Raw genomic sequence first — 24,207 nt, 5'->3', positions numbered from 1 at the left:
ATTTACCTAAAGGTCAATGAGGCAAAGGCAAATATGTCTCTCTGAATTTAAATGTGTTGCTATCATATATCCATGTAACAACTAAACTCTGTTTCTATCATATGATTTTCTGTAATAAAACTATGAAGCAGCATCAGGAGCAGGATTTGCCTGGAATTCTTTCAGCACTCTGTCTGCCTTTGGAAGTGAATCCCTGAGAAATTTCAAGCATGGATAAACAAGTTATTCATCCCTCTTATATTTGTTACACTTAAAACATGCCAGCCCAGCTCGATTTTGAAAATGTCATGTGAAATAGTGTCAGGAGTCATCCAAAAGGCGAGATGACTTTTGACAACTCCTTTTTTTTCCCCAGTAAGCTTTGGTATTTTGTATAAAAAATACCTACAATGTTCTGACATGATTCATTCTGACCAGCCATACTGGCTAGTATTTATGTCCCTCTTATCATCTAGACGCTTAATGCTTTTTGAGTATCCCTTCAAGTTTTCAGTTTGTATCATCTGTTTCAAAAATCCATGTTGCTTTTTAAAAATGGGACCGTATTTTCACTATCCTTCACAAATCCTTACAGGAAAACTCTGAAATTATTTCACTTGGCTCTCTACCTAAAATGAAATTAATAGAACTTGGCTACTTTGGAATAATCTAAATATAGATTTCTCTCTCTAGGCTAAACCACATTTTAAGCCATTATTACAGTGCTGATGGTGTTGTCACAACTCCATGTTCTAGTGAACACTAACGCAAAAATCACATTAAGAAATTTGGGTTCCTGATCCTTCAGAGCAATTCATTGATAATTTTCCCTCCTGATTGTGTGGATAACTAATTCTTCGGTCATCATACTGCTAATGTACTGTAGGAAACTTTTATTCTTCATATTTATTCAGATTTTGTTTGTCCAAACTTGTACACATTTCATAGAAACAGACATTTCTCTACCTGCCACCTGATTCCTTTCTGAGTAGGAAACCTTGAGTCCTCTTAACGTGCCATTCCCAGCACATTAATCCATCCCACGCAGAACAGGATCTGACAGGCAAAGGGATTCCTACCTGCCCACTTGGAGCTCCCTTGCCTGTCTTCGTGCTACATTCACTAATAAAATTCAACATAAAAGCTCAAGGATACATTTCCTGGCTTCTTCCTTTAAGATACTTTAATCTCTGACTTCTTTAGTTCACTGGTACCCACTACCACATTCTGAAGGTCAATATTTGAGTTTGACAGTCATACACTAAGGAGAATAAATATTTACCTTTGAATTTAATTTTCCCCTTCCATAATATATTTTACCTACCATTTTGAACCAGCTGCTGAAGATAAACCAGCAATTATAATATTAATATCTATTAATATTAATTGAGCACTTTCTTTTGCTTCCAGTATTTTTCAGTCTCTGAAGACCATTGCCTTTGAAATAATTAATTATATTGGTGGTATTTCTGCTGTAGTTAAATGTGACTCTACAAAACATGTGAAAAAAGTACCCAGGACTAAATGAAATAATTAAACTTTCAGGCCCCCGAAAATGATTCTCTAACCACAGATATATACAGACTACTGGGAATTATTGATTTCACACAACTAGTCCTGTCTAGTTGCAATAGGGACGGTTGAGTATTATTTTAGTTGATTTCTGCAAACATCAACGCTTAGATACAACACTTAGGAGTGGATATAATCAATCTGAAAGAGATATTTTTTAGAAAAATAATTTTCTGAGAATCATTACAGAAAACTTAAGAGAAAAATAGCAAAACAGGAATGTTACAGAGTATGAATTTGGCATCAAGTAGCTGATGCAAAACTAATGAGCATATAATCCAATTTTGCAGCTTCTTCATTTTCAATGAAGCATTGAAGGAAAACAAATAAGAAAGTAGAGTCATTAAACACACTGAGACAAATTAATTTTTGTAAGCCATAAACTACAAAGGAAACACATTATAGGTGAACTTGGTTTGCCCCTTTTTCTTTAAAAATAAAGTAAAATAAAATGGGTTTGAAATTGCTAATAAAGAGCTTCAAAAGAAAGACAGTGAGTTTCTAGCTCTGATTTGGTCTATCTTAATGTATTTGTAATTAAAAGTATAATACTGATTCAACCTGATTTACCCCTTTTATTTACCATTTTTTTTCTCTGTTTTCTGAACTAGATGTTCAATTGTGGATGTAATCCAATATTCTGCTAAATTTAATACATTAATTTCATTAAGAGATCTTTTCTAATCACTTATGAAGTAGCATTTATAGTATCAAAGACAACCAGGAAATTTAGTCAACCAACTGCCATTATATCCTAGTTGGGCTTGGAAATTTAAAAAATACAGGTGCTTTACATTTGAATTAAATACAACGTGTTTGTCTAAATAATCTTTAGCTAAAATAGTGTTGAATATTGCAACATTTTCAAGGTGTGATATACATGCATGTGATATAATGCATTTGTATCAAAAATGCATTATTATTTTACTAAAAACAGATCAATAGAAAGAGAAATATTTTTCTAGGAGAATGTCAAAAAGGTGTTTCAATCTGCAATCCAATCCATATTAAAAAGCGGTAAGGAATTGTGTTTGGAAAAGAATAAGATGAGTATTTATAAATGGAAGAGCTAACAGAATTCTAGAGTGGGAGGAATATATTTATATTGCACATTTCCATGAAAGGCAGAGAACTTTGTCTTCATTATTTACATTCAGATACTAAAGGCCATACAATGAACTGATTCCATCAACCTCCAATTTGGTGATTTGTCTAGAATTATATACTCCTCCTGAAATTATCTTTAGATTCGTTGTTATTTAGTAATGTAATTTAATGCACAAAGTAAGAAGAGAAAGAGAAATAAGACCCAGGGAAATGTAATATCCAATATTTCCTACCAAAAGATATTTTAGCTTTTAGTACCACAGGAAAATAGGTTTGGTTTTGATGTGTTCTGTTTGTGAATGATCACTGATGCAAAACTGTTAAAATAAGTCAGTGGAACAACCTACTACAGATAAGTGTAGTAAACTACAGTTTATGTGCAGCCTTATGAATGAAAACTTCTAGACATGAAGCAGAAAAAGGTGGAAGACGGCACGGTAAGACCAGAATCACGAGTGCTTTATAATTTTAATGATTTCTGTGCTGCCTTTTGAACAAAAATCAACGCAACGAGCCTTTATAGTGCCTCTGTCCCTGGCAGGCTGTCCACGACCAGCAGCTCCCTGGGAATGCCCTCCAATGGCTCCGATGAGTATTTCCAGTGCACGAACCACGCCGAGCAAACGTTCCGCAAGATGGAGAGTTACCTGCAGCAGAAGCAGCTCTGTGACGTGCTGCTCATCGCCGGCGACCAGAAGATTCCAGCGCACAGGTACGTCCCCCAGGATGGGTGATGTGGCTTCATGATATCTCCAGCTGATGCCTTCCCTGCTTAGCTATGAGTGAGCAGTTGCTATAATTAGGACATCCACTGGTGTGGAACAATCTGATGTAATCAACGTTTCATACCTCTTATTTTCATTAGAAAGAAACTCAAGTACAAACCGCTGGCATTGTCTGTCTTCCCTTCTTGCTGCTGTCACACTACAGCAAGATCAGTGAAGAAAATCTGCCTGAACAAGCACTTTGGGAGAAAATTAGATTACTAATTACTCTCTTAACTTTATTACTTGCTGCTGTAAGACTTGAATACTACGCTAAATATAATGTTTCTGTTGTGCACACTATTTATGACATAACAACACTGAATTTTCTGCCTGCTATTGAGATTAGGATGTCATTTGCTGTCTCAAACTGCTCTATTTCCAGGCTGGTTCTAAGTGCAGTGTCTGATTACTTTGCTGCCATGTTCACTAACGATGTGAGAGAAGCAAAGCAGGAGGAGATCAAGATGGAGGGAGTGGATCCCGAGGCTCTGAAAGCTCTGGTGCGCTACGCCTACACAGGTAATTCTGCCTCTCTCCCTGGGATCTCCCAGCTTCTGGTTCTGAAGTTATACAAACTTATTACACATATTTTTATGAATTAATATACGAATTTTCATAGAATAGTTTGGGTTGGAAGGGACCTTAAAGATCATCTGGTTCCAATGCCCTACTGTGGGCAGGGACACCCCTCTACTAGACCACATTACCCAGAGCCCCATTTTGGGAAAGGTTTTTCTCTAATCACACCTTTATTTTTTTTTTTACTTAGGTTTTTTTTAACCGAATCAGATCTAACACTGTTAAAATTCCAACAAAAAAGTTCCAATTGCTGTATTCAAAATCCACCAAATCCTGTAAGTCTGTTAAAACACATGTTTAGAGAATCCTTCAGCAAGAAAGGAAAATGAATTTGTGAACCACAGGACACTTCTTTCCAGAGAAGAACCGGGGAGAGACAAACTTCCAAATAATGAATATACAAGGAAAATTACTCAACATTTTAATTTTTTTTTTCCCCTGTATGGAAACTGCACAGGTATCCTGGAGTTAAAAGAAGACACTATAGAAAGTTTGCTGTCTGCAGCGTGCCTTCTCCAGCTCTCCCAGGTTATTGAGGTGTGCTGCAACTTCCTCATGAAGCAGCTCCATCCTTCCAACTGCCTGGGGATCCGCTCCTTTGGAGATGCCCAGGGCTGCACAGAGCTCCTGAAGGTGGCACACACGTACACTATGGTAAGGGGAACAAGCTGGTTGCTTTCCAATCATAATTAGGGAAAGAAATATTCACTTCTGTTGTTTCCCTTTTCAGAATTTTGCCTTGTGTAAAGACATACTTAGCAAACTTTAATTTGCAGTCTGAGTGGTACCTATTTCTGCCAAAAAATGTAATAGGGGCCTTAAAATGGCTATTTTCTAGAGTCAAACAGCAATGGACCATTCTTACGCTCTTTATTCCACACACAAAGAAAATTCTAAAGCTGATTTTAAGGTGAGACAGACATAAAAAAGTCAAAATAAAGAACGTATTGGAAAGATTTGGAATGTTAAAAAGCAGCACATCCTTGACTGGAACATAATCCTCCTCTGGCTCAAAGCAAGAAATGAATATTCAGAGCGTGGGAAACAGAAAAGCGAGATAACTTGCTGTGAAACCAAGTCGAGGGATAAATATTCAGGGCAACAAGATGTGCTATCACAGCTTCAAACACAAGAAGAATAGCAACTGCTACAGCTAAATAGATATAAAAAGAACTACTTGTTAGGAGACACATGGCAGCTTTATGCTTGAAATATTAGTGCAGTATGTCAAAACAAGTTTAGAGGCTCCATAATATGCAGTGCTCTCCAGCAAGAGATTGTACACGTCCACATGCTGCAGTAAGTGAGTGGTGTGTGGGGGTTGAGGGCACTGGTTGTCCTCTTTCCTGTCACAGTAATGAATGGTTTGTTTAGCAGCAATCTACTCTCTTTTTATATTTTAAAATTTGAGAAAAAGCATTTAAGATAGATGTTCACTCAGCCTGTCCATAACAGTGTTGTCCTTGCAGCTCCACACCTTTTTATACCAGCCAAAATCAGAAACTTCCCCCCCTTTACTGTTGCCTCTCTTCCCCCAGCAGCCCCAGCACGAGTGTCAGCTGTAAGCATTTCAAATTGATGGGTCAGATTTCTGCAAAGCTGAAATAAAATCATATACTAAGACTTAACAACCTAATAACTTAATAAGAGATCCTATTTTGTTCCTATTTTTTTAAACCTTTTGGATCCTCCAGTCTTTCCTGGGAGTCAAACCTTTACTATTCTTTGAAACAGGGTGTCACAGAAATGACAGTTGGGTCTGTAAGAACTCTCTAGTGTGAAGGATCAGGATGAATCTATGACACTCAGCAGCACTGTGCATAAGCCTTATATTGCTTCTTCCTGAAATCAACTTCTACCACCTCTAGAACCACCTCCTGCACCTTTCATGCAACACAGACCAAGAATGCTGCCATGAAACAGGACCTTGTGTGCCATAAGCCCACCCACCAAGTTTGCAGCTCCTGACAGCTTAGAGACAGAAGAGGAAATCTGCACCTGAAATCTGAAATAAATGTAAAGAAAATTTTCTTTCAAACCCTTGAAGCGAAATTACAAATAACTTTGGAGAATAAGAGATCACAATGCATAAACACACAAGTGTTGTGGAGGAGGATAAATAAAACATTCTGTTTTGTCTCATGTCAACCTCAACCACTTGAAAATGTGTACCTTAGGGAAAGTTGTACTGTAAATATAGAGACTGGTACATTTTTAGAAGATGATGAGCTATAAACACCAGACCCATTCAACAAAACCAGGCACAATGGAGGCCTTCCCCTTCAACCACTTTGACCACTGATGTAAAGTATTAACAGTTTCCTGCCTGGTCTCTTTTTGTGCAGACAGAGCTGGTTATGATAAACATCTTGTGCTATATTTGTAACTAAGAATGGACTGGCCTTCCTGTCCCTATTCTCTGATTGTCACAAAATATTAAAGCAGGATATGCACAGCAGACCAAAGTTGACATCTCCTTTAATCACTTCTGTATTTACATCTTCGAAGAGATACAGAAAGCAAAGAAACCACTGAAAACAAACAGCACATCAATCACTAAAATTTCTTCATCTGCCCTATTTCAATCTGGTTCCCAAAGAAGATATATTAATCCCAGGTGCAGAAATTATATTTGAAATGCAGACATGAGTTCCTATATTCAATTTTTTGCAAGTAACTTAAGCCGCCATCTCTCTTCACCAAATTTCTTTTTTGCCTTTGAATTAGAAAAGTAAGCACACTTAATAAATGTTAATATCAACTCTAATATTGTTGTAACTCAACTCTACAATATACTGTTTTTATGAAAAATAATTCTTTGTAAACTCTGGGGATTAAATACATGTGGCCATTTCTGGAGCTTGTGACTTTTATCATAGCATTAGTTAAGAGAGCTCTTTGTTGGGACTTTTCCAAATTTTATTGCCCAAACAGTACTCTTAGAACAGTAAGTTGCTGTATTTTCTGCTACTAAGAGCAGATCTTACAGTCAACAGCTGGCACAGCTCGTTCCAAAAGGATTGGAAGGTTTCAATGTAATTGGCCCAAATCCTTTGAATCTGTAATAGAGGGTACACAGTTCTTTGAATGCCCACTTGGCATTCATTCTTAAAATACACATTATATGTTCAAAAGCTGCATATTAAGATCATATTGATGGACAAACCTGCCAGTGCCAAATCCCTAAGCCAGGACACACTGACAAGAAGCCTGACAAGCACAACTATAGCATGGTAGTGTGGAAATGAACATTATTCTTCAGTTCTGCAAGAGTAAGGCAGCAAAAAGCAACCAAGATCTCCCTTAAATGGTAGAAGGACATTTATATATTGCACTTCCCTATACTGTGAAATGGAATAGGAATGAAATATATGCAAAGCCTACATTATCTTAGAAAAAGCTATTTCTATGTGTGAAAATCATCAGTGCATTGAAATCTTCTTCTATTTTTAGGAGCACTTCATAGAAGTAATAAAAAACCAGGAATTTCTTTTGCTCCCAGCTAATGAAATTGCAAAGCTCTTGTCTAGTGATGACATCAACGTGCCAGATGAAGAAGCCATATTCCAGGCACTGATGATGTGGGTGAGGCACGACTTGGAAAACCGGCAACGAGACCTGGGAATGCTTCTTTCCTACATTAGACTGCCCCTGCTTCCACCCCAGGTATGAATATGAAGGGCTGGAGTTTTTTGGTGGCCTTTTCCTTCTCTTTTTTATTTTTTTTAACTGCATAATCTATATATTTATTATTTTTAAACACAGGTAAAGAGAAATCCCACAATGCCAGTGTAATTACTTGGCTCAGAATTACCTCTAAAAATGTCAGTGTGTTCCAAAAGCAGTTTTTCTTTGTTGGGTAGCAATGGTAATAGTTTTCCTCTAATAACACAGTGACTTAAATACCATGCAAAGATAACTATTTAGATTTATCAAACTGCAGGACAAATAAAACCCACTGCTTATTTCTTTATTGCCATAGAAAGTGACAATACAAATGTAAAAGGGCCTAAATTATTGCTGACTATTCTGAGCACTGACATTACTTGTCCCTTCAGACTGAAAGAGACATTTCAGCAATGAAGTTCCAGAGGTGGACATACTGTTTTATAGAAAGGTGTCACTAAAGTATCTGTGTCACAGAAGAATTTTTATAACTCATCAGAAAGACATTCAGGAATTTCAAGACTGCCAGTAAGGTCACTACAGCCACTTTATGAATCTCCATGACTGGAGAAAGGAGAAATGGTTGGACTGAAGCTGCAAATATTCTACTTTGGATAAAGTAAAAAAGTACTGTACACACTTAATTTTAAATACAAATTGTATCTTCTAATACTCACAGAGATGCCCAGCACTCTGTCTTAGACTTGCTTACTCACACCAAGACGAGTTCTGCATTCAGAGGATGCAGTACTACATTTGCAATTTTAACTCTTTTTAAAAGTTAAAAGAAAGAGGTAGGAAAAAAATTAAATAAAGACATCATACTCAAAGACCTTCCCCCTCCACCTTTATATAGTTTTGCTTCATTAAAGCAGAGTTTCCAGCAAAGCTCGAGTGACGAACTTAAAACGAGTATTTCAAGCTACCAATACTTTTATTGCTGAAATACCTGCAATTTTAATGATTTAATCTATGTCAAGATCCTCCCTTTTCACCCCTTAGTTACTGGCCGATCTAGAAAATAGTCCAATGTTTGCAGACGACCTTGAGTGTCAGAAACTTCTCATGGAGGCCATGAAGTACCACCTGCTACCAGAAAGACGGTCCATGATGCAGAGTCCTCGCACCAAGCCTAGAAAATCTACCGTGGGTGCACTCTATGCTGTGGGAGGTATGGATGCCACTAAAGGTAAGTTCAGGACTCAGTGTCATTGTATTAATTAACTGTATTACAGATATCCAGAGAATATATGACAATTGTTTGAATATTTCCCTTCATGAAGCAGCAATTTAGGGACGAAAAAGAGGAAAAAGCAAATCACAAAACAGCATCCTTAGTATTAGAAGTTCTTTCTCCTTGCAAGAATCTGAAGTTTGTAAATGATATGTATATCTTGAAGTGCAGACTAGAGAAGTCTGATTCAGGTGGTGATTTTAAAATAAAGTTTTGTAGGAATTTGTGCATATAGTTGAAAATATTTCAAGATGAATTTAATGCTGAACCCTGTGGTCTATTTTCTGACAAAGTTAGAAGGCAGGAAAAACTTTTAAAGAAGAAAAACAATAAAACCAATAAGCATAACTAAACTACAGAGAACTCAGCTAATGCCTATCAATCCTTATTGTAAAATATAAATGGAAAGACTTGCATTTTTCATGAGTGGAACAATATTTGCAGCTTTTCTTCAAGACTTCATACACAGCTTTTTTTTCAGGTTTGTAGTTGAAAGGTAAATACTATAATTGTATTCCAGTTTTTATGATTTGATTTTCACAACTGCAATCAGGTTACAGCTTTACACATTGAACTATTCTCTTTAGAAGGCAGAATATTAAATAATTTTCTCCAGGAACCTTAACTTCAAACCCAGAGCTTGGAGCCAGAGACCTGTAATTAGTTTAAAGTCTTGCAGCTTGCTGAACAGTATTACTTTTAGCTGTGTGAGTTCACTTTTAATAGAATCACAAAGAAGTTAATCCATTTCATGGTTTGCAAAAAGCTGCTGACGATAGGTTTTTCCCATCTGAGATCTTGCAGAGCTGCCTCACTATGCAATCAAATAAAGTGTGAAATACACATTCAGAACCACCACAACAGAAAAACCACTAATTCCTAGGACAATTTAGCAAAGTGAAGTTAACTGGAGCAATTAGTGGAGATTCATTAGTGATACTGAGTATTTAGGAATAAATAAAGTAATCTTTAAGCTAAATTCTACCAAAATAAGTGTCATATTTTCTAATGGGCTTTTCTTAGTTAAGGCTGTGCAAAGAAAGGGCTATTTCAGTCAACATCTGCACTTCCTGTTGGTGCCTCTTTTACTCCTTACCTTGGAATAAAGCCAATTGTTTGAACTTTTGCCTTTTGATGGGTAGGATGAACAGCACTTCCTCTCCTCCCTGCTGTCCTCTACAGCTCTGACTCACACTTTGAGCCTGTCCTGGATTGTAGGATAGAGGAAACAGCGACTAAAGAGACTGGGATGCACTGGAAAAACAGCTCTGAGGAGGAGCAACTTCCACCTCTGGCAATAACACGCTGTCTGTGATAAAGGCAGACACACCAGGTTGGGTGTTCCAGGCAATGCCAGGCTTTGTGCTTATCTCAGGTGGTATGTGAAGTCAAATCTCAAATTCAAATGATCAAAAGAAGATCAAAGACTTACTTTTGGGCTGGAATTTTGAAAAATGTGGATGTGCCTGAACCACATTAAGTTTTGAAACTTTCAAATCTTCCAGCCTCTGTAAAATTTACAGCCCACAGGGTATGTCTGAACACATTTATACCTTACTGCATTTCTCCTGTTTTTGAGTTAGTGTGTGAGATATTTCCTTTGAAGTGGAGAACTTTGGGGCACTCTCACATTAGCATAGAATAAATGAGAAGGAATCAAAGCGAAGAGGAGCAAACAGACTAACAGGATGGAAAGAACAGTCAAAGAAATCCAGCAGCTCAGAATAAAGGATGACAGGAAAGGGGAAAAAGTAGAACTTTCTTTTATTGCAGATGGAGTTGGTAGTTTCTTTTCCAGTTTATACATGTGCAAAAGCACGTAGAAGAGAGAAAAGATATCATGACATATCAGATATTTCTGGAGTTTAGCAAGTGATCTCTGACAGATCTCTAAACCAAACACTACCTTTTTATTTCAGCTTTATTGCATGGTTGTTTTGTTGTTGTAAATAATTTTTTAGCCACTAACTGCCTATTGTTATCTTCAAAATACTACTTTTCTCGTCTCAAATCCCAGTCAAAGAACAGGAAATCAGAAAACCTATTTTCCTTGTCTGGTTGCCTTTGGTTGAGCTGAATTTGAGCTCCAGGGTGCACTGGATGTGCCCCTGGGAATTGCCTCTCGTGCCTGGGATCTGACTCAGCCCTGTCCCTGCTGGGCTCTCCCAGCTCTCAGAGGAGCAATTACAGCTGCTGGGTGATGATGGGAGCCAGTGCATGGGAAAGCATCAGTTCTGAATGGCAGGGACCTGGTGCCTTGTGAAGGCATTACTGGAAGTTCAGTGACCTGAAGAAATGGAAAATACAGCTTATATGTTACAGCAGACAAGCAGCTACTGCAGGGCTGCTGCAAAGGGGAACCTCAGGGAGGACACCTGTGGGAACAACACGTGTACTGGCACACAGCTCTGCCTGACTCCATCAGGAAAGGGAAAATACCCAACCCATTACTGAAGATGCATGTCCAGTTCCTCAGACAGACAGATACAAACCTTTTCTGGTTTGGAGATCATAGAATCACAGAATAGTTTGAGTTGGAAGGGACTTCAAAAATCACCCAGTTCCAACCTCCTGCCATGGGGAGGGACACCTTCCACTAGACCAGGGCCCTGTTCAACCTGGCCTTAAACACCCTCAGGAATGGGTAATCCACAACTTCCCTGGGACACCTATTCCAGTCTCTTGCCACTCTCACAGTAAAGAACTTTTTCCTAATATCTAATCCTAATATCAGTAATGGTTTAGGCACAAATGCCTAAACTCTTAGGTTAAAGAGCAGACTGTTGTGAGATACCATATTCATAAGGAATATTAAAAAAATCCCAAAACCAAATCACGAAATCCCTACTCTCATTATATTTAAATTAATAACAGATTTAACTTATCTCTGAAATTTTCAATGCTACAAAAAATTGCCATAACTTAATTCTCCATCTTCTTGCCCCAGCATACTCTCATAGATTTCCCCATCTTGTCTGCATGCAATTAAAGCTTCTTCCTCACTAGGTTCACATGAGAACTGAAGTTCCCAGGGAGTGACAGTAAAATTCCACGCGCAGAATTTCCATATTTTGTAATTTAATCATATTTTGTGTTGTGCTGACTGCTGGGCACAGCTCCCCTCATGGCTATCCCATAATACTTTTATCTCTGACAGGTACCACTACAATTGAGAAGTACGACCTCAGGACTAACAGCTGGATACAAATTGGCACCATGAACGGCAGACGGCTGCAGTTCGGGGTGGCAGTGATTGACAACAAGCTCTATATCGTGGGAGGCAGAGATGGGCTGAAAACTTCCAACATTGTGGAATGTTTCAACCCTGTCACCAAAGCTTGGACCATAATGCCTCCCATGTCCACACACAGGCACGGCCTAGGTAAGAGGTGCTCTTTGCAAATGCCTTACAGTGCACAGACAAATGGATTTTGGTTGACACAAACGCTGCTGGCATAACTTTTTAAAACCTTGAACAACATGCAGGAATATTTGTAAAAGACATTTTTCAAAGACAGAGTTGTCTATCATCATAATTTTATGACAGTGATATTAATTAGTATTCACCTGACACTGGTTTTCCAGAGTTCGTTTTGCTTGTAGAAAACTCCAAAAGCTAAGCAATAATGAAAATAATCAACTCTTCACATGATTTAATGGTCAAAAGATGCATTTACAATACTATAACAACCTGATTTTAATTATTTTTTCAATTATGACTTGAGGTAAGCTCATAGGTACCAAGCACCTGTGTAATTCAGGTCAGGGCATTGCCCACACTGAAGAAAACATTGCAGCATGGAAATAAGTACGACTTCACCAGTTTTAATGTTGTAATTACAAGAAGTTTTACAGAGTTCTGCCACAGCTTAGTATCTGTGGGTCTTTAGTGCACAATAATCCTTATTATGATTCAGAATGAAGGAATACTATGAATATGAAATCTAGAATTTATTTCTGGAACTATAAAAAATAAGGCCAAGTTTACAGTTGAGGAGACTAATGGAGAGAATATGATGATTTCTGAAGGATTTATATATCACAGTTCTTATGAAAAAGCTGGGTTCTTTAAAGTTTACAGAAATCATTTTTAAGTTCAAATGACATGGAATATTTTAATGAATAATAGAGAAAGATTGACCCAGAATTATTTGGTAAACCCTTGTGGCCTACATCACCTTCTCCACTTCTTGGTGGGGTAAGTGTAGTGTAGGGTTCTTAACAGCTAGTCCACAAAATTTATAAAACCAAATACTGGTAGGTAGCAAAAGGAAAGAAGACAAAACAGATTAAATAATTTTCATTGAAATCTTTACAATTACCAACTTCAGGGACAAAATTCTACTCAACAAGTAGGTCAGGGCAGTAAATTTGAGTGTCCAAAGCTTGGTTTCTCTTTGTGCATCAGCCTAGTTTGCAAAGCTCCCTCACACTCACAGCCCCTATTAACTTCAGTGTGATTCTGGGGAGAGTTAGAGCTTTTGAAAAAATCAGGACATGTATATTTAGGCCTGAAAGACAGATTTAGAAACTTTTAAGCAGCCAGACTCCAACATTTTGCCTTACCTAACAAAGGGAACAAACAGCAGGGCAGCAGCAGCAGCTCCCAAAGGGGAGGCACCAAAGCCCTTCTCTCTGGAGAAGCACAATGGCACAGGATATGTCCACACAGAGCTTTGCAGACACAGCCAAGCTCACTCTCCTGGGCTTCAAGGACAGCAGACACCAACAAGCTCTTATCCAAAAGTGTGCTCCCCTTAAAGGCATTAATGTGTTATGGTCCTTTTGGTGGCAAGGACAGCCAGCCACCCAGCCACTCAGGCTTTGTGCTGGCAGGACTACAGAGCTTCAGCAGGCTCAGAATTAGGACAAGTCATTGGTTTTGGGCATGTTTTTCATTGCCTGACTCAAATTTTGCCTTTCTTTAAATGAATAGTATAGTTTCTCATTTAGGGTCTCAAATTTGTTTTGGAACAAGGTCAGCAGAAGCGAAAGAGATAAAAGTCCAAGAGAACATCAGAACTAAAGCAGCTTTCCTCTAATCTTTTGGCAAAAGATAATGGTTATTTAGAAAACATGAAGTATTTTATCTTTGTTTATTCTGCCAAGTGAAAAGGCAGCTTTCAGATAGTTTAATACCAGCTGCAGTTGCTTATCTGCACACAGGGGATTGAAGTATGAAGACACTACTGGTCACTGAAATTATGAGATAACTTGTCCCTAATTCTATCTTTTAAGGAGTAGCAATGCTTGAAGGACCAATGTATGCTGTTGGTGGCCACGATGGGTGGAGTTACCTCAACACTGTGGAGAGATGGGACCCCCAGGCACGGCAGTGGAATTATGTGGCCAGCATGTCGACCCCCAGGAGCACCGTGGGGGTTGCAGCATTAAACAGCAAGTATGTCAGCAGGAAAACCTCTCTTTGCATTTTCACTCGCTTCCTTCCTTGGAAATGCAGTCTCTTCAATTTGCTTTTCCATCTTATAGTAATTAATGACCTCAAGAAAACAAAGAGAAAACACAATGCACTGAAATAAGAGAGGAAAGGTTTTTCCTCTGCTGCATGGTAAATTGATTTCCAACTTGCAGTCATGTTTTAAACATATTTCAGACCTTTTAAGTTACAGCAATGTGAAAATGTTATTACATGCATATCAGAGTTTTACCTAGAACATAACTTATGGGGATACAGAATCAGCTACTTTAAAAAATATTCCAAATTTATATTTACACTTTGAAACCAGAGTGTCTAAGGAAGTGCCACTTGAAAGAACGTGTACAGAAATGAAGTCATTCCTCTGTCATTTTGCATCTCCTGCATGCATCTACAACTTTTAGATACAAATTCACAGTCAAGAATAATTTTTAAAATGTTAAGGCGGTATAGTGTGTTTAAGGGAAGGAAGACAGGTTTATTAATTAGGTATGGAATAAACAGCTCTCTGCAAGTCTTATCCTACCCAGATTTGTTCTTCCCTCTGTTAAATACACTGAAATTGTGTGTTAATGTATTTAAACATTCTCCTAAGATGCTAAAGCTTTTCAAGCACATTTGCATGGGAACAGACACTTGTGTGAATCTACTGTGCAACCTGTACTGAACAGTGTTACACTTTGTTGTAAATCCCTATTTGAATATAGTTGTATTTCAGAGTGAGGAAGAACAATTTCCAAATCAATGCCTATCAAAATTCTATTTTTCTTCTTCAGTTCCACAGTCTCGTGCTGGAAATACAAAAGCCTTGTGAAGGACCCCTATGTTAGAAAAGATGGCTTGAACCAACCTTCCTTCTTATTTAAATCTGTGGGAAGCTCTTAGCAATGACAGTTTGTAGGGGTCAGGAACGCCACAGATACAGGCAGAGAATTGCATTTACTTTGAACATCTTTCACTGGCTTCCCTGGTCACTGTAAATTCCAGAGAAAGAGGAGGATAAAGAGCAGAAACAGAGTTGTCAGCAAAGGGATATTTGTAAATGCAAAACTTCTTGACATACAGGTCAGGATTCTGCATTCAAACAGGGCATGACTCAAACCTTTAACTCCCAAGTCCAAGAGAAGCAGAACCACCTTTCCAAGTCCCTGCTGTACCTCAGAGGAAATGTTCTCAGCAGAAACTCCACCAGAAACTCCTGTTGGTACCTTCCACAGCAACATGCAGGAAACCTCTTTGTCAAAGAGGAAATCCAGCCCAAGCTTGACTCTGTTCTCAATCATTCCCGATACAAAGCTGTCTCCAGCCTGGCTGAAATCACGTCTGTTAGTCTAGTGATGTCATTTCTGGCATACCAGGAGATCAAATGTCCATCACTCAGTGGTCTAACCAGGCAGAATGCTTCTCCTTTTCCTGTTGCCCTAAGACTTTTTCTATTCAGCTCCACCAGAAAAGGCTTTACGTTTCTGTGGAGCAGCACTTTTGGATCAATTAGTGGTTCATTGAGAACATCAGTCAATAATGTTATATTTAGGCTTTTCCTTAGAGAAGGGGAAACAATGCCATATTTATAGACACATTACAGAAAACAAAGAAACTCAACCAATCTGTTTGTATATACAGCAACTTCCTCTCCCTGTGAAAGCTGTGTAAACAAGCAGTCAGTATCTAATGGTATGATGTGAAAAGAAAACAAATAAAAGCCTCAAGTTTTGTATGGATCAGGCAACAAACTGCACAACCAAACTCAATTTTGTCAACTGAACATCGGGAGAGAGAGCTGGGAATTTTGTATTATTCCAGCAGTGGTCAAGAATCTTCTAGTTAAAATATGGAGCAGAGTGGTTTCAAAGTTTTTTCAGTCACTGGAATGAAACAGGAACTTCTGAAGGAAAATTCAGCTGATCTGGTTTAGGTGACTTATTCTGGGCCAGTCCTCTGTTCCCCAGGTCTCTAAGTAGTTGCAAGGAGTAAATTCAATTTAATGGCAGAAAATAATAACCAGTGTTTGAAAGGGAACAGAAAAACCAGCACATCTGAACACATCTACTGTTACATCCTATCACAGTCCAGCAGCATCCTGGACACCTTGAAACCACAAAGAAATTAAGGCCTTGTAAAATTCATTGACAGAAAGCCACAACCCCCCCATGTTTCATAATGTGGGTTTCCACAATTAATTCCTACCTGTTGTAGGAATCATTTGTTTACATCTCCAGTGGTTTGCTAAGTGTCTTTGGGCTGAACAGACAAGATGGTGCCTGAATGGTACTTCTTGTCCAGCAGCTTTTCTTAAATACAAACTTTGGGGAAAACATATTTAATATAGTTTTGATATATGTTTTTGAGATCTATTCTTATCATTTAAGTTCTTTTATGTATTAACAGCACAGGAAAAACACTTAGTGTGACACTAAGATGTCAAATACTCCATGAGCCCATGCCAAGGAATATTATCCATATATTTCAAGCATATGTAGCGTCTTTCAATTCAGTTCCTTCTATGCCTCACTTTTAAAGAAGCTGACATGCATTTTTAAGCTTAATTTTCTTGAACATTTGAACAGAAAATGGAGAACATAACTCAGTTCAAATAGCAAAAAACTTTTACAAAGAAAGTTCCAGAGCGTAGCTGTTGGAGAGCAAATAATGGGGATAATGACAATTTGAAAGTGTTCTGAATGAATTTAACCCAATAAAGTTCCTATTAAAATAAGAGGCTGAAGACTAAAGCTGTTTGCCTGTTTGTGTGTTTTTATCCCAGACTCTACGCTGTTGGAGGACGAGATGGGAGCTCCTGCCTGAAGTCCATGGAATGTTTTGACCCACATACAAACAAGTGGAGTTTATGTGCCCCCATGTCCAAGAGAAGAGGTGGAGTTGGTGTTGCAACCTACAATGGGTTCTTATATGCTGTGGGAGGTCACGATGCACCTGCTTCCAACCACTGCTCCCGACTTTCCGACTGCGTAGAAAGGTAAGGAATGTTTTTTGTTTTTTTTTTTTACATTCCAGGAAGGAAATATAGAATAAAATCTCTTCACAATTGGAATGCTATGTGTGCAAAAAAACATATCCTGCTTTTTAAAAACAATATTTGGAGCAGAACGACTGGTTTCCAATACTGTAGTGAGAACAAAAGAATTAAACCTCAGAAGCAAATTCCCCTCAACTCCCCCCTTTTGCTTGAGCTGACCAAGAACCAGGCAAAGGCAACTTAAGTATTAAGAAAAACTCAACATGTGACCTTTCTATTCCTCAATAGAAAATGCCAAAACCAACCTAAACCCAGTGTGCCCTATACTGTAAGAGTTAAATGCTTTGCAGTTGTGTTTTCCTCCAATAATTTGCTGATATTGATGGTAAATTTTACAGTAAAATTATTATCACAGGCTGAACAGGGAGTACTCACTACACAGGTATTTTCTGATGAGGAGACTGATGAGAAGAGTCTTAAGAAAAATGCAAATTCTGGACATTTCTTTTGGGAAGTGTTGTGTTTTAAATGTTGCTTTGGCACGTGGCACATTGTAGGAGGATAGAGAACACTTGAGTCCTGGGTGAGAAGGGAACAGGATGAGTGAGGGCAACTCCTCTGGCTCTCAACGGGCCAGGGGTATCCACTGACACTCCTGTGTCATTTGGGGACAAAAGATGAAAACTGAGAGAGCATCCAACCCCCTGGTGTGAATAACAGTGGATTCTGTTCTCAGTTAGATGGTGTAAAACAGGAACTACCCTGGAATTCACTTCAATTGACATTGGAAGTTGACTGAGTAGATCAGAAATAAAATCCACACTCATGTAAGATCCTGCCATGCATTTTGTGTGACAAACTTAGGTCCACTATACGAGGTGCTTAACTTCTTTTGCAGTGAAATTTTCTGAAAACATTAGCTCTGACAAGAAAGAGAAAACCAAAAGCTTTATGGAAGAAGGAAAAATAATATATTGAAATTAACTTCGCTGACTCAACTGGTGGCCATGTTATCATTCCCTCGGGTCCCATTTATGCTTAAAATGTATTGATTGCTTAATGGGATTGAAATGGAGAGACTGCAGAGCAAAAAGTGAAAACATGGGCATTTTCCATGGGCTTGAAGACCCCTCTAGTGGCCGAATTAAATATTGACTCACATAACGATTCTACTAGTTCCCAGTATAAACTGAACTGCAATACAGGAGAAAATAAGCAAATAACCGTAATTTAAATTTCAAATGTGTTTTTATGATGTATTTCTCTACATTTGATCATCAAAAATTTCTAGGTATGATCCTAAAACAGATGCTTGGACAACAGTGGCCCCCCTGAGTGTCCCTCGGGATGCAGTTGGGATCTGCCCTCTGGGGGACAGGTTATACGCCGTGGGGGGGTACGATGGCCACACCTACCTGGACACCGTGGAGTCCTACGATGCCCAGAACAACGAGTGGACAGAGGTAATGGGAAGAATCACCTCGGAAATAGCAGGAATTCCTCCTGCAGCAAGGAATAATTCTGCCCAAATAACCGACAAAACTAAGTTGCAAAGTTATCACTGGTGTTGAGAAAAATGACATATCAGGATGCAGTAATACTGCATTGGGCTTGAATTAAATGTCATTGCTTGTCTTGTGAAAGAATTGGATAAAACTTTTCAGACTAAGGGGTGGAGGCTGCGCATGGGTGAGTGAATCCTGTTGCACAAACCATTTGGGGCTTTAAGTGCTTAAATTTGCCATGGCTGGAGCTGGTGCGTGTTTGTCATTAGTGGTGTCTTCTGAAGACACTTTCAAATTTTCATATTTATGATTGTCACAATTGAGACCAGGAGGAAATATCTAACGCTTTGTAGTTTTAGGTATTTTTGTAGCCGCACAGTCTGTTGTTTTGGAGCATAGAACAAGAAGGTCTTTTACACATGTTAACAGCAACACCACCACCCTACACTCCTGTAACTCTCAGCACTTACTGAATTTTGTCAAAAAGCCCAAATAGTGTTTTTTAGAGCCCTGTGTAAATCTAATTTTTTTTTAGTATTACATCAATTTGAATAAACAAATTGTTTTCCTTATAACCTGGAAGTAATTTCTTCTTCAGTCCTATGTTTCCTCCTTTTTGTTTTTCTTTTCTCTTTCCATTTTTAGGAAGTTCCTGTCAACATTGGAAGGGCTGGAGCATGCGTTGTTGTGGTGAAGTTGCCCTGAGGACTATAAATATCCCAAAACTAAAGTGAGTGGAGTTTCAGAAGAAACATTTCCAGAGAGCAGCACAGACTACACACATCTCAGTAACCCTCTGCAACAGACAATAACTGAGCCATCTATTAGAGCACAAAAGTGTCTTCCTGCATCACAAAAATTGGACAGTTCTGCATAACTGAATTATTTTATTATGCCTAAAACACAAAATCCAGTAACATGTTTAAATGGTTCCTGTTTGTTAAAAAAGTGTATCTGTTATTTATAAAATGCAGTAGTAAAGTGAGAAACAGGTGTATAAGATTTCATAAACTTTTTTCCTTTCTATGTTGGCAGGAATGAAAATGTTTATAAAAAGAGCTTTTATATTTTAAGCAAATGAAAATGACTAAGAAATACATTCAGCAGAGAACTGCACAGAAGGAAATATTTGCTCATAAATATCACTGGCAACAGAATATTCTCTACAGAGCAGCTTAATTTCTATATTCAGAAATAAAACTACTAAATTAACTTTAAGATCAAATCAGAGAAGCATAGAATTGGTTGTTATTTACCATCCAGCTTTGGTAGTACTGTGTAGAAAATATCCATTTTTAGCAGTATATTGAATTGAATAATGCAAGTTTAGAAATAGTAGGGCTAAGGTACCTTCATGCTATTAAATATGTGCCAACAGAAAGAAATCTCTTTTGTCAAAACACAATGCTGATATAATTTAAAATATTTTCACTGTGCACAGATATGTGATATTTTAATGCTGTTCTGGGTGTCAGGTTATTCCTGGATTTCTCTTTGCCCACAACCATCTGTCAGTATGTGCTGAACTAATTTGACTATTCTTGGGATAATAACCATGCATTAAACTTTAAAACAATCACATAATTACATTCCTTGAATATAACTTACAAAATGAAATTTTTATATCATATTGATATGACAATCTTTGACCTCAGCTGAAGATTACCAGCTTTCTCTCATGTACAGTAGAAATATGGTAAGGAAAAAACCACATCCACTGTGTGACATTATATACCACTTAGATAAACATGTTTATGTTTTATCTGAAATTAGGGGAATGCTAAGAATCAAGATTAAACGGGAAAACACCACATGATATTCCACATGCATGATATTTTCTTTTTGTGTGCCAATTTCTAAGGAAGGTTTTGATTTGTTTTGCATTAATTTCATTTTATATATATATAATTTCAAATGCTGAAAGTGTATTTTAGAAAAAGAATGTATGTAAGATATTCTATGCTGTAAAGCACAATACTTGGTCAGTATCCACCTTAGTGTTTGTTATGTTGTTCTTTTGTCAGAAAATTCAGGACAGAGATGAAAAATCTTTGAATGTGTAGAGTAACTTTCCTGATAGAATACTGTGTTATCAGAATTCAGCAATATGCTATTTTAAAGACTTTATAGTATTAAGCCTATTGAATGCCTCTAAAGATGAAATGTCATAAGCATATTTATAAAAGGAAGAACATTTTTAACTTTAAAAATGAATTATGTTTATATATAGCATGCTACATTCAAATAAAATTTACTTTCTCTGCTAAGAAAATTTAGACTACATTTTAACAACGTTGTGGGTTTTTTTTTCATCCTTTCAAAACCAGGAAACAGAGAGGGATCAATCTCATTTTGTACTTTAAAAGAGCAAAAGATCCATAAAAACCCCTACTGACCAAATGGGGAACAAACCCTAAGCCAGCTCGTGGGTCATGGGTTCCAGAATTCCCATCAGAGAAGGAAGGCACTTTAATTTCCCATTAAATCAATAATCTGAAGCAAACACAAGGGCCCAACCACCAAACTGACAGTGAATCCCCACAGTAAGACCTTTGGGAATTCAGGATGGATGTTAAATTTCTCTCTCCCTCATCCTGTCTGACCCTCTACTTAGAACACCTTTTTGCAGCAAACATTAACTTTTAGCATTATTAATAAAAATTCCATCATTTTTTCTCTCTTTGCTGCCATCCTGCTTCAATCATGCAACAACCACGTGCACCCTTTCATAGAAATAAGGATTTGTATGGACAGAGAGAGAGGGTCACTATTATTTGTCACTCAGGCTCTAAATCCTGCTTTTCTCCTGTTCTCCTATAAGAGCACATCCCTGCTGCCAGGAACCAGTGCAACATCATATATTCTACTCTTGTTTGGAAAGCCCTGATATCAAATGCCCATTTTTAAGACTCTAAAACACAAATTATACAAACAATGTACAACTAATGTCAAGATACATGCAAGAGACACATCAAAATAGACACTGGGAGTCTGGAAATACCAGCTGGGAATCAGGTTGTGCACAGGCTGTTTGAAGCTGTTGATATTAAACTTCATTTCAACATGTAAAGAGTAAGAGGAATATTTCACACTCAAAACATGAATTAATTCAAAATAATCTATTTTAGGATGAAACCCTGACAAGAACTATGACAAGATGAAATATTAAGTGTTAGAAAACATAAATGTAAAATTTGAGCAGATATTTGAATTCAAGCAACAAAGTGACATGATTGAATTTTCTACAGAAAGAAGTTCCTTGGTGGTTTTAGTACTGAAGTTTGTTTAAGGTTTTTGGTTTTTTTCCCATATTATTTGTACAACAGTGAAAAATCACGTGAAAGGAAACCAGCAATCCACAAAAGGAAATTGGACACCTAACAGGGAGATGAAAAACAAGCAAACTGGAGAGAATTGGAAGATGTTTAGACATTATTAGGTGAGAGGAAGTGCTGGAGATATTCTCTGATGAGGTGTCCTGCCTTCCCATTTCCTGGTTCTCCAAACATGAGTGGGTGCAATAGTTGTGCAGCATCTTTGCTCAGTGGATTCCTCACAGCTGCAGCACATCTGGCTGGTTTGACAGGGTGACAGGGAGCCATTCTCAGGGGGACCCCTTCCCAGAGGGAGCCATCCCCTCTCATCCCAACCTTGCACTGCTCTGGGTTTCTTATCAGAACTCTTGCTGGAACAATGATATTATCTGTGCTATTTCTTCTTTGCCCAAATCTTGGACCAAAGAAGATTTGAGCCCCAATCTTCTTTGCCCATTGTATTTTCTTGCCTTTTAAGTCCTGGTCCTTATAACACCTTTTTTCCTCTTTGGTCTGGGTGATCTCTACATGAACTGCACCAGCAATGATACTTTATATAACACAATGTGTGGGGAGCAGGGACACCACCTACCTGCAAAATCAGTTCTAGAAAAGATTAAAGATGCAGCCTAACCACTGTCATGTCTCTATCTACCAGTAGGAGACATTTAGGCCAAGAGCATAAGAACCAACTAGCCCAGAAAAATCCCTTTATCAGTGATACTTTCAGCACTGCAACTGGAGCATTCCTCATAACACAGCTACAAGGCAGGAAAACTCTACTAGAGCTATTTACAGCTGCCACAGAAAAAATAAATTATATCTCTGATATAGAATAAATATATTAGGGAAGGATTTGGGCCCAGTTATTTCAACACACAGATTAGTTAACAAGCTGACTGTTCTGGATACTCTCTTCACTAAGCCAACAAGATACATAGAAATTTGAAGCATATTTGAGCTCCCCAATCAATAGTTTTGGTTGTTACCGTCTCTTTTTGTGCCTTCTTGGCTGAGGAACTTACAAAACCAGCTTTTCTGCAGTACAGGCTCAATTGGTTGAATTGCAACAAGAGATCTTTAAGGTCCTTTCCAACCCTAACAATTCTAAGAGTGAAAAGAATCTTTTAACACGAAAAGGGACATTTGGTTTTTGTGTCTGGAAGGATTGTCCAAGGTAATTTCCTGGAAGGGAATCAGTAAAGTGTCACGTGGGGCTAATCCTGTCTCTTCCTACATGTGTGTTTCTGTACAGTGTCATCACACGATGTCATTTCTTGGCTTCCCACACGACCCCAGACTCAGAGATGAGGTGCATGATGCTGAATAGATCCTAAATACCTGGGTTTCAGCATCTGACTCCTCAAAGGCAACATAGTTCACTGAAATTACCTCATTTTCTCTGACCTCAGACATCACAAAATTTGCAGGTTAAATAAACTGCAATGAATTTATTTGTACATTTAAGAGTGAGTCCTTCCCACGGTGAATTTTCTTATTGATTACAGTTAATTGTTGAAGAGGTTAAACTGAATTTCTGTAGTGGTCACAATGAGGTAGCATTTCTAACAGATTGTATGCTGAGAGTACCTGCAGTTGGTATTTGAGCCTCACCTCTTACTCCCCATCTCTTCTTACAAGGAAAGGGGGGAATTTTATCAGAACAGAAATAGTTCCACTGCACTTCCTCACAGAAAGAGGCAGGTCTGCATTTTTTTCCCCGAGTAAAGCTGTATTCTCTTTATCTCTGAAATCCCTTCTGACCTCCTCTCCTGCCAAAGAAACCTGACAGCTAAGTGCTGTGTTCAACCACTCCTGCTTTTCAGTAAAGCTCCACTACATCATTCACACACAGAGTCCTTAAAGGCTCCACACCTTTTCTTCCTCAGATCTACATCCCTGGGGACTTTTTGCTCCATTGCAACTCTAAATATGCAAAGAAAGCTAAAAAACTTGTCCTCTTGTACATGAATACTTATGGAATGTAGAGAAGAGGACGGTGCTAACTTCACCAGCCATGACTAAGAAAATATATCCATCACTCATTGCTTGGACTACTCACTTGGGAAT

General features: G+C 38.1%; 1 protein-coding gene across 2 annotated transcripts in view; it reads left to right on the top strand.

Annotated features, from left to right (window-relative positions):
- KLHL4 (kelch like family member 4) overlaps positions 1-21,089 on the top strand; it is a 76,058-nt gene extending 54,969 nt beyond the window's left edge. For both annotated transcript variants that reach the window (XM_051786105.1, XM_051786095.1), the window contains exons 3-12: positions 3,200-3,370; positions 3,808-3,944; positions 4,462-4,658; positions 7,458-7,670; positions 8,673-8,859; positions 12,062-12,286; positions 14,143-14,305; positions 17,106-17,318; positions 18,610-18,781; positions 19,469-21,089. In XM_051786105.1, the coding sequence (XP_051642065.1) occupies positions 3,200-3,370; positions 3,808-3,944; positions 4,462-4,658; positions 7,458-7,670; positions 8,673-8,859; positions 12,062-12,286; positions 14,143-14,305; positions 17,106-17,318; positions 18,610-18,781; positions 19,469-19,528 (1,738 nt within the window). In that variant the 3' untranslated portion in view covers positions 19,529-21,089. The remainder of the gene's footprint in view (positions 1-3,199; positions 3,371-3,807; positions 3,945-4,461; positions 4,659-7,457; positions 7,671-8,672; positions 8,860-12,061; positions 12,287-14,142; positions 14,306-17,105; positions 17,319-18,609; positions 18,782-19,468) is intronic.
- Positions 21,090-24,207: the final 3,118 nt, after the last annotated feature.

Source organism: Manacus candei, unplaced genomic scaffold (assembly GCF_025592945.1).
Source record: "Manacus candei isolate 608988 ecotype Guabito, Panama unplaced genomic scaffold, ASM2559294v1 h1tg000003l, whole genome shotgun sequence".
NCBI lineage: Eukaryota > Metazoa > Chordata > Aves > Passeriformes > Pipridae > Manacus > Manacus candei.
This window is presented reverse-complemented; position numbering and strand designations above follow the sequence as displayed.